The following is a 12,500-nucleotide window of genomic DNA, read 5'->3' as shown; positions in this document are numbered from 1 at the left end:
GGGGATTCGTAGAAAAAAGTCTTCTTGGGATATTTAGTTCAGAACCCCATTTTCTTTCGACCTTCTTGAAGATTTGATCTCTCTCTCAAAGTTTCGTGGTCTAAGAGTTTACTGCCAAACTTTTATGGTCTTGATTAATCTTACCTATAAATCTCTCTCTCTCTCTCTCTCTCTCTCTCTCTCTCTCTCTCTCTCTCTCTCTCTCTCTCTCTCTCTCTCTCTCTCTCTCTCTATATATATATATATATATATATATATATATATATATATACATATATATATATATATATATATATATATATATATATATATATATATATATATGTATATATATATATATATATCTATATATATGTATATACATATGTGTATATATACATATACGTATATACACACACACACACACACACATATATATATATATATATATATATATATATATATATATATATATATATATATATATATTCACAAATATAAATTTTACTTTTGCGTGTGATCATTTTGACCTTGTATTTTACCTTCAAAGAGTAATTAGTAAATATACTTTAATAAAAAAAAATCTTTCACACTTTCTGACAAATGTTCAAAATATCTACTGATTATGGTAAACAATAAACTAAGTAAATTTTGACGATTTTCCAAAGTTCAGCTTGTGCATATCTACCTAAATATTTAGTCGCCGTTTTTGACAGGTTGCGTACACTAGTTATGTCATATCATAAGCATTCTCTTGCTTGAGGGTACACTCGGGCACGCTATTCTATATCGTTTCTCTTCCTCTTGTTTTGGTAAAGTTTTTATAGTTTATATAGGAAATATTTATTATAATGTTACTTTTCTTAAAATATTTTATTTTTCCTTATTTCCTTTCCTCACTGGGCTATTTTCCCTGTTGGGGCCCTTGGGCCTATAGCATCCTGCTTTTCCAACTAGGGTTGTAGCTTAGCAACTAATAATAATAATAATAATAATAATGGAAGTGTTTAGCTGAATTTACATTATAGTTTGTGTTCGAAAACTTCATTTGTGATGGAATAATTTTCTAAGTACTAACTTGGTCCTTTGTGCTCACCATTTGTAAACACCATTGATTTATTGACGACATGAGGGCTATAAGGTCTTTTATTCATGTGATAATTTGTTATAGATTAATTTTTTTATATGAGCTATGAACTAATAATTTTATAACCACCGGCATATGTTTTGCCAATAGATATTATGACCATATCATTGATGGAAACATTAATGTTTCGCTTTTAATTTAATTGGTCTTAAAAATTCATTATATTCAGAAAATAGATATACCCTTTTTTATATGTACTTTGATTTACGATCATATAAATGTTAATTCATCTGAGATGCATTTGATGAAAATCTTTTATTTATGATTTTTTTCATATACATTTTTTTCATGTGTACAAATGATCAAGTTTCATTTAGGGATCCATTGACTCCACAAAATAAAAGAAAACTTCGAAGGAGCAATAGTAAGTCACTGTTACGTGTGAGAATTTCAGCATGCTTTTAAATCGCGTTCATGAAATATAGTCAAGCGAATTTCATGATCGCCATGTCTTGTATTTTATCAGATTTATTTGTAACTAAAACTGGTTTCAAAAGCTTACGATCTATTGAAACAGTAGGGTGAAAATATCAAATGAAAATCTGAGAGGCACCTGTTTCAAAAGCAATTATCGTTTGAGTATGGTGTATAAGAGCTATAGCTCACACCGTTATCCCTACTTAAGGGGTCGGTTGCGTGATACGCCCTCTCCAATACCTTTTATCAAAGGCATCATCAAGCCTTTTCTCTTGAGATCATCCTTCACCTTATCTCGCCATCTAATTCTTTTCTTTTCTCTTGACCTTCTCTCTCTAACAGGCTCCTCCATAGATCTCCTCACTTCTCCCCATCATCCATCCTCAATACGTGCCCACACCATCTCAGTTATAACATTCTATCACCTCTATAATCTTTACTACGCTTGCCATTCTTTTTAATTCATTATATTCCACTCTTTCCAGCAGTGATATACCCGAAATCTACCTCAGCATTCTTATCCCTGGTTCCTCTTTTCGTCTTATAGCCCAGGTTTCCGATCCGTACATTAACAATGGTCATATCTTTGCTACAGAACTTGACTTTCAGCTTTATTGGCTTTTGCTTATCACATATCACTCCCGCTACCTCCCTCCATTTCCCCCAGGCTGCTTTTATCCTATTCTCAGCTTCAGCCTCAAATTCTCACTCATAATTTATAACTGTGCCTCTACTTTTATATATGTCTTACTTGTTCATACCTTCCTTACTGCTCACCATGACCTCAGTGTTATACACATTTACCCTCAAAACTCCCCTATCCAAAGACTCCTGCCATACTTCTTTGTAAGTCTTCCTTATTTTCAGCCAGATTATCTGCATTTAGCAACTCCCGCAACTCTTCATTTCTGAGACCTTTACTTAACACATCCATGACCACAACAAATGAGAATGGCTTTAATGCTGTCCCTGGTATAATCCAACACTAATTTCAAAGGTTTCTGTTTCCCCAACTGCTTTTATTACTTTTGTCCTTATTCTTTTGTATATCATCTCAACCATTCTAATCCACCTCTCTGGGACTTTCCTTATCCTCAAGCACCAAAACATCATTTCTCTTGGTATTTTATCCTAAACCTTCTCTAGATCTACAAAAGCACAGGAGAGCTTCTGGTATCGCTCTAATCTATTTGCCTGTAGCTGCCTTACTATAAAGATGGCATCCACAATCCCTCTCCCTCTCATGAATCCATATTACTGTTTCCCAAGTTTTATAATCTCTCTCAGTCTCTCACCTAGTACTTTCTCAAAAACTGTCAAACCGTGCTCTTAGTTTAATTCCCCCTGTAGTTACCACATTCCATAATATTACCTTTTTTTAATATATATACCATTAGACTCTCCTTCCAGTCTTTAGGCATTATATCCTCCTCCCATATTCATCTTGATAAATCCAGCATCTATTCTTCCCCCTCTGTACTTAGTATCTTGACCATTTCAATCTGAAACTGATGTACCTAGTGTTTTACCAGTTTTCATTTTAGTCAAGGCCCGCTTCACTTCTGTATTCCGTATTAACATATATATATGCATATATATATATATATATATATATATTTATATATATATATATATATATATATATATATATATATATATGTGTGTGTATGTATATATATATATCTGACCTATACACATATATATGTATATGTAAATTGTATATATGTATATATATATATATATATATATATATACATATATATATATATATATATATATATATATATATATATATATATACATACAGATAATACGATATACATAATATAATCGTATTCCTTATCCCGAAAAGTACGGTATATGCATATCTCCCAATCATCCATTAAATAGATTTCTTCGTGAAATACTTAATTTTCAGCAATTATGTATAACAACGACAATGAAAACCCAATAGCCCAATCCAACTAGAATATTTTGACTGAGGAAGTAACCCCAATTTGTTATTATGGAGTTGTTTACTGTAAATCCATATCTAAAAGTTTTTTATGTGGTGTTTTGTAAAATTTCCTTATTGTATAACGTAAGTCAATGATTATTGTAACGATATTGACCGTTCTTTGTGCGACAGTCTTCCCCCCGCCCATGGGGTGATGTATAGTATGTCGATTGATATACATTCCTGTAAACTTATTTATTTATTCTTCATTTATACACCAGGTATGACCAATGAAGATTTCATAATTGCGAGAAATTGTTTGTTGATGTTGTTTACTGATTGTTGAAAATTCCAGGTATTTCATGAGCAATATGTTAAGAGTAATTGATATGAATTTCAGAGGGAATTAAAAGATAGGGGATATGAAATATGAGAATTGATTATGATAAAGGGAGATGTCAGGATGCAAGATAACTCATCATCAATCAATCAATCAATTATGATGAAGGAACGATAAGTTATCAACTTTTATTTTCGTGAAACGAACGTTGTGTTGTAATTTTTTTTTTGCTTCTGTTTTTGTGGGAACACCGAGAATTTTATACTTGATTTTGGCGCTAACTTTGACATTGCATTGAATGAAAACTTTCTTTGGTATCTATCGTATCCTTTTATATATACAAATCTCCATACATATATGTGTGTACTGTATATATGTATAAATATATATATATATATATATATATATATATATATATATATATATATATGTATGTATGTATGTACAGTATATATATATATATATATATATATATATATATATATAAATATAAATATATATATATATATATATATATATATATATATATATATATATATACTGTATATGGTACTTGAGCATGTTACTTTATGTTTATAATGAAAAGATAATAGCTTAGTGTCATCAAAGAATCGAATAAAGCGTCTCCGAAAAATCTGAGCTCCAAATAGGTTTCAGGTTAACAGGTAAACTTCATTTACTTTCCTCCATTTATTATTTGGCGTTGACAAGGTGTTTCGACTCAAAATATGATTATCTGTAGGTAAAGGACATTACGTCCTGCCTACCCAAATTTGTTTAATTGATAAAGTATCTTTAAATACACAGCTTAATTGAAGTTATATGTAGGATTAGTGATAGAAAAAAAATCCCTTTTGAAAACATATTTGGTCTGCCTCTTCTTCAATTTAGCAAAAAATTGGTATGTTAAAATAGTTGTTAAAGAATTTTGGAGACTTTTCAACCTTGAGGAAAGTTCTGGAATACTGTTATCTCAAGTTGTTTAAGATGAAGTTACTATCTACAAAATTCCTTGATTTGGACATTGCTATGTGGAACCGACCGGCATTTATCTCTTTGCGAATGTTGTGTAGGATTCATATCTGGTCTGCCTCTTCTTCAGTTTAACAAAAAAAAATTGTTATTTTGAAATAGCTGTTAAAGAATTTTGGAGACCTTTCAATCTTGAGGAAAGTTTTGGAATACTGTTATCTCAAGTTGTTTAAGAGGAAGTTACTATCTACAAAATTCCTTGATTTGGACATTGATATGTGGAACCGACCGGCATTTAACTCTTTGCGAATGTTGTATAAGATTGTTCACAGTTCTGATAATTCCTTGCATTCAGAACTTACCAGATATACCCTCCATCTGGGAAGACCATGTGTGTGAAGCTTACAGTTTTCTTCTCATTGCTTAATATAAAGTACTCTTAGGAGTGTCACGACTGTGATGGTGTGGACACGTGTTGAGGGTGGATGAGGGGGGCGCATCAGGCAACCAACCCCTTAATTGTGAGCAAATTGTTGAACGATATTTCCTATCATTTAATTGAATGAGTGGAACTTCTATCTATGAAACTTGGTGCAAATACTTTCCTGTTGAGCAGGTTGACCTGAGTCTGGTTTCATAGTTTATCAGATTCTTATCCATTTAACAGTGTTATACTGTATATGTGAATATGCATTTTTGTCATTTCTCTCTTATAGTTTATTATTTGCTTCTCTTTCCTTTCCTCACTAGGGTCCTTGCACTTGTATAGTATTTCTTCTTTCTAACTAGAGTTGCAACTAGACTAATATATATATATATATATATATATATATATATATATATATATATATATATATATATATATATATATATATATGTGTGTGTGTGTGTGTGTGTGTGTATGTATGTATGTATGTGTGTGTATTTATATATAGATATGTACGTACATATACGTATACGTGTGTACAGTATGTATATAGAGTAGATCCACATACACACATATACGTAAATTAATAAATATATTAACTCATTTTCCCCCATAATCTAAATATTAAAACCATTAATATTTCTTCCCCATTTAAAAACATTATATCATTGAATAAACCAATATAATTTAAACCTTAAACTTTTCTCTTGCATATCTTTGCCACAGGTGAAACACCACCTTCATCGACAGTCCATTGGACATATAAATATCTGAGACCAGTGACGTCATCTGAGACCAGTGACGTCATCAACCCTGAATTAAAAGCAAATAAAAAGAAAGAGACTTATGTATTCCACGTGATTGCAACAACCGAAGCAAGATGGATTACACGAAGGATTGGTCTCTGTTTAAATCTGTGTCTTTGCTGCTATTCCTTGCTCACTCCGCATTGGCACAGAGTAACATAGGTGAGATGGAGTCGGATTCCTTAGGAAAGGAAGGATTTTCAATTCCTATTTAGATATTTTCATTGCGTTTTCTAACTATAAGAAATTCGGGTAAAATATGTATAAATATACGGCATATAGAATTTGAAGGTTAATTAACAAACTTGCATTTGAAAATATAAATGATGCTTTTGAATCAATATTGATTATTATTATTATTACTATCGTTGTTATTATTATTATTGCCTTGATATCTATTATTATTATTATTATTATTATTATTATTGTTATTATTATTATTATTACCTCAATATTTGTTATTATTATTATTGCCTTGATATCTATTATTATTTTTATTATTATTATTATTATTATTATTATTATTATTACCTCAATATTTGTTATTATTATTATTATTATTATTATTATTATTATTTATTAAATTGTTATTGCCTCAATATTTAAAATTAGTATCATTACCTCAATATTTATTATTATTATTATTATTATTATTATTATTATTATTATTATTATTATTATTAATCAATATGAATGTTCTTCCCAAGTCGTCATCATAGACTCGTCCTTGAGCGAAGGCGCTGCCTGGGTTCAAGAATCGGTTTCCATCGCCCAAAGGAAATCAGGCGAGAGTCTGAAGGAGAACATCGTCTCCCTCTCTCTAGAAGATGAGGAGTCAAGCGAGGCACTGTGTAAGTATCTCTTCGTTCTCCTTCTTGCTTTCTTTAACCCTTTCAGTGTCAGTTGGGAATTCAATGAAACTGCTGATGTAGCAAAATCTTTCAAGACCAAACAAATGTAAACTTTCTATATTATTATTATTATTATTATTATTATCATAATAATAATAACAATAATAATAATAATAATAATAATGATAATGATAATGATAATAATAATTATTATTATTATTATTATTATTATTATCATAAAAATAATAATAATAATAATAATAATTATTATTATTATTATTATTATTATTATCATAATAATAATAATTATAATAATAATAATAATAATAATTATTATTATTATTATTATTATTATTATTATTATTATTATTATTATTACTACTACTTGCCAAGCTACAACCCTAGTTAGAAAAGCAGGATACTATAAGCCCAAGGGCTCCAACAGGGAAAAACACCCCAGTGAGGAAAGGAAATAAGGAAACAAATGTTTTCTTTTCAGTTTGTTCTCTCCTCTACAATAACGGAGCATCGGTGGTGCTGGACCTAGCCGCCGGAGGCTGGATGTACGGGCGTGATCACGCCGCCGCCCACGGCGTGCCCTACGTGAGGGTGCAGATCTCCAACTACCAGTGGATGTCCGCCGTCGACTCCTTCCTCCAGAGTCGCAACGCCACGGACGCCGCTCTCATCTTCGGCTCGGAGGATCGTAAGTGATTGAAGAAGGATATGCGAATGACTATAGTCAATTCTTTTTAGTGAGGCACATAGAAGAAAATAATCCCAAACACGATTGAAAAATCACATCACAGAAAAAAATCTCTTATACGATTGAAAAATTACATCACAAAAAAAAAAAAATCCGAAACACATGATTGATAAATTACATCCCAGAAAAATATAAAACGCAAATGAAATAAATGAAATACTTATATCTATACTCAAATTTTTTTAATGAGGCAGATTTGCACCGACTCGCAGGGGGCTGCCCTTTTAGCTCTGAAAAAAAAGTTTCCTGATCGCTGATTGGTTAGACGAGATAATTCTAACCAATCAGATAGCAGGAAACTTTTCCTAGCTAAAAGGGCACCGCTGCGAGTCGGTGCAAATGCGCCTCATTAAAAAAGGGTATATATATATATATATATATATATATATATATATATATATATATATATATATATATATATATATATATATATATATATATATATATATATAAGTATTTCATTTGCGTTTTATATTTTTCTGTGATGTAATTTATCAATCATGTGTTTCGGATTTTTTTTTTTTTTGTGATGTAATTTTTCAATCGCGTATGGGAATTTTTATCTGTTATGTAATTTTCTATCGTGTATAGGATTTTTTCTTTTATGTTATTTTTCAATCACGTGTCTGGGATTTTTTTGTGATGTAATTTTTCAATCGTGTATGAAATTTTTTTCTGTGATGTAATTTTCCATCAAGTGTTTGGGAATTTTGTCTGTGATGTGATTTTTCAATGACGTGTATGGGAATTTTTTTCTGTGGAGTAATTTTTCAATCGAGTATGGTAATTTTTTTTATGTGGTTTTTCAATGCCGTGTTTGGGACTTTATGTGATGTGATTTTTTAATCACATGTTTGGGTATTTTTTTTTTCTTGTGATGCAATTTTTCCATGACGTGTTTGGGAATTTTTTTTCTGTTTTAAATTTTTCTGTCACGTTTTGGGGAATGTTTTTTCTGTGATTTAAGTTTTCAATAACATGTTTGGTTATTTTTTTCTGTGATGTGATTTTGCAATGACGTGTTTGGGATGTTTTTCCTGTGAAGTAATTTTTCAATCAGATTTGGGAATTTTGTTCTGTGATATAATTTTCAATCACGTTTGGGAATTCGGTTCTGTGATGTAATTTTTCAATCAAGTTTGGAATTATTTTTTCTGTGATGTAATTTTTCAATCGCGTGTTTGGGATTTTATTTTTTGTGATGTAATTTTTCAATCAGGTTTGGAATTTTATTTTCTGTGATGTAATTTTTCAATCACGTGTTTGTGATTGTTTTTCTGATGTAATTTTTCAATCACTTGTTTGACAATATTAGATAAATTCTTGTACAGTATCTTTCCATTGCAACTTTACTTTTGCAATATTATGTAAAAAAAAGATTTCCTGATCGTTAGCGGATGGTACAGTTGGCTTCAGTAATTCCGATACACAGCTAAGAAGACGTCTGAAATCTGTACATTGTAGCAGGTAACGCTGTTAATAAAGAAGAAAAAACTGTTGGTAACGCTGTTGATATAGAAGAAAAAACTGTTGGTAACGTTGTTAATATAGAAGAAAAAACTGTTGGTAACGCTGTTAATAAAGAAGAAAAAGCTGTTGGTAACGCTGTTAATAATGAAGAAAAAACTGTTGGTAACGCTGTTAGTAAAGAAAACACTGTTGGTAACGCTGTTAATAAAGAAAAAACTGTTGGTAACGCTGTCTGTAAAGCAAAATATCTGAGCTTGTAAACACAAAATCAAAAGCATTTTTATTAATTTTACGTAGTGCTGCTAAGCAAATAATAATATTTTTTTTTTCTATAAAACACTTCGTAAAACTAATACAAATGCTTTTGATCACGTGTTTACAAGCTCAGCTATTTTGTTTTACAGACAGTGTTGCCAACTGTTTCTCTTTTACTAACAGCTTTACCTCCTACAATGTACAGATGTCATACATCTTAGATTATTGAAGTCAACCGTACACTGTGGCGTAGAAACTGAAGAAAAAAAAAATAAAGATTCATTATTTGTCAGAACTTGTTTAGATACAGAAATGGTTATAGCATCGTCTATTTATTATTTGATTACTGTAATCTTATCCTTTATTAAGGCAAAGTATACCGTATTATACAATCTTTGGGGACAGATTATGATAATTTCTAGTTTCCGTGAACAGAAGTTTATCATATAAGTCCACGCAAAATATTTCACGATACTATTAATTAGACACTAGTGTACGCGACCCGTCAAAAATAACGGCTAAATATTTTGATGGATAAGCACGCACAAGCACCCCCTCTCACCATGGTATGACTACTCCCTCTCCCCCTAACCGAGGGTCGGGGAGAGACTGAGTAGTTTTACGTCTGACAATGACTCTGAGCATGATTGGATATATATATATATATATATATATACGTATATATATGCATACTTATATATGTATATATATATATATATATATATATATATATATATATATAATATTTCTTTCCTGTCACGCTCAGGGGGAAAAGGTAAGAGGAGCTACTCCGAGAGGTGCACTCGGAAACGACCCTCCCACAAATTGCTGAACCAGTTGTTTGTAGATAGGAAAGGGGGAGGGGGTGGGAAGGGTTGACTCTTTGTTTGGTTGTGTGCATATCTATCTAAATATTTAGAAGTCATTTTTGACGGCTCGGGTACACTTGTTCTTTTAGGGGAGTTTTTCTTTAGGTTTTAAACCTTTAGAGGATTAATAGTGATTCATGTCTTAAGCCTTTATGTCGCCTCCCCAATTTTCTGCACAGAGTTGGACCAAGCCTTGTACTACCTGGTGGAGGGGTCTGTCATCCGCGTGATCGTCCTTCATGGCATCGAAACGAACAGCACAGAGACCCTGAAGAAGATGCGACCCGCCCCCTCCTATTACGTCATCATTGGCACCACAGAGGAACTCAATATGCTCTTCAGTAAGGTAAGCAGGAAATAACATCTATAGTGAATTCTTTTCAGTGAGGCAAATTTGCACCGACTCGCAGGGGTGCCCTTTTAGCTCGGAAAAGTTTCCTGATCGCTGATTGGTTGGACAAGATAATTCTGACCAATCAGAGAGCAGGAAACTTTTCCAAGCTAAAAGGGCACCGCTGCGAGTCAGTCCAATTGCGCCTCATTAAAAAAAATTGAGTATAGTTGTCTGGTGGGCTTTGTTTGGAAGCCTATTGTGGTAGATTACTGAAAACGTCTCTAATTGAAGATCTGCTGGGCTGGGGTTCGAGACCTGCTCAAGTTCGATAGTTTCTTGTAGTGTCTGCAATCTCAACATCCTTTTGAGCTAAGGATTGGGAGGTTTGGGGAAGCCTATAGGTCTACCTGCTGAATCATCAGCAGCCATTGATTGGCCTTCCCTGGTTATAGTTTGTGTGAAGAGTGGCTTGGGTGCTTATATATATATATACTGTATATATATATATATATATATATATATATATATATATATATATATATATATATATGTGTGTGTGTGTGTGTGTGTCTGCGTGGATGAAAATCAACACAATATCGTGTTCAAATAGAAATAAATTTTTACCTCATACTTGGGATCGAACCCTAGCCCCTTCAAATGAAAGTCCAGGCCGCTATATATATATAATTTATATATATATATATATATATATATATATATATATGTATATATATATATATATATACATATATATATATATATATATATATATATATTCACATATACATATATATATATATATATATATATATATATATATATATACATATATATATATATATATATATATATATATATATATATATATATATATATATATTCACATATACAGTAGTGTGTGTGTGGTCAGTCTCTATGGTCCTGTCAGTGTCCCTTGCATCTGCCATTCACATGGACCTTTAAACCTTAAAACCATTGAAATAAAGAATACAGGATCTCAAATAGATAAATTTCAAGTGCTCTTGTTTTAATTTCGTGTGAATTTCAAATATCTATTAATTCCATGATGTAAGATTTTTTTTTTTTTTTTTTTTGTTTCATTGTTGATGTCGGCTACCCCCCAAAATTGGGGGAAGTGCCTTTGGTATATGTATATGTATGTATGTAAGATTCATATCGACCATCTCTTATTAGAATGCCTTTCTTCTACCCCACAGGCTCTGAATAACAATTTGGTGACCAGAGATTCGCGATGGACTCTGGTGGCAACTGACGTCAAACCAAAAGCGTTCGAGTAAGTACCAAGTATTTGTTGACCTTATTGAACCTTTATGCCATTTATTTTCCATCCAGGGCATCTATAGTCAATTCTTTTTAGTGAGGCAGATTTGCACCGAATCGCAGGGGTGCCCTTTTCGCTCGGAAAAGTTTCCTGATCGCTGATTGGTTGGACAAGATAATCCTAACCAATCAGATAGCAGGAACACTTTTCCGAGCTAAAGGGGCACCGCTGCGACTCTGTGCAAATGCGCCACCATTGAAAAATTTAATATAGTAATTAACCAGTCTGTCTGATTACCTGACCGGTTCATCATTTCTACCTCTTTGGTAATGTTTAAGTGTTTTTATAGCATTAACACTATCTATGGGTGATGTGAATTTAACTTTGTATGTAGAATAGCCTATGGTCGGGGTCAAACAGAGAGAGTGAAGGTCAAATAGGGATTTAATCTTTACTATAATGTTTTGAACAATGATCCACTAAAAACTGGTACACAAACACACACATATATATATTATATTTATATATATACATATATATATACTGTATATATTTATGTATATATATATATGTATATATATATATATTATAATATATATTATATATATATATTTTATATATATATATATATACTGTATATATATATATA

General features: G+C 31.5%; 1 protein-coding gene across 2 annotated transcripts in view; it reads left to right on the top strand.

The window, feature by feature from the left end:
- The window catches only part of LOC137619656 (ionotropic receptor 25a-like), a 75,218-nt gene that overhangs the window by 21,930 nt on the left and 40,788 nt on the right, over positions 1 to 12,500 (top strand). For both annotated transcript variants that reach the window (XM_068349885.1, XM_068349884.1), the window contains exons 2-6: positions 5,945 to 6,186; positions 6,732 to 6,875; positions 7,375 to 7,581; positions 10,415 to 10,581; positions 11,787 to 11,863. In XM_068349885.1, the coding sequence (XP_068205986.1) occupies positions 6,099 to 6,186; positions 6,732 to 6,875; positions 7,375 to 7,581; positions 10,415 to 10,581; positions 11,787 to 11,863 (683 nt within the window). In that variant the 5' untranslated portion in view covers positions 5,945 to 6,098. The remainder of the gene's footprint in view (positions 1 to 5,944; positions 6,187 to 6,731; positions 6,876 to 7,374; positions 7,582 to 10,414; positions 10,582 to 11,786; positions 11,864 to 12,500) is intronic.

The sequence above is a fragment of the Palaemon carinicauda genome, chromosome 26 (genome assembly GCF_036898095.1).
Source record: "Palaemon carinicauda isolate YSFRI2023 chromosome 26, ASM3689809v2, whole genome shotgun sequence".
Classification (NCBI taxonomy): Eukaryota; Metazoa; Arthropoda; class Malacostraca; order Decapoda; family Palaemonidae; genus Palaemon; species Palaemon carinicauda.
This window is presented reverse-complemented; position numbering and strand designations above follow the sequence as displayed.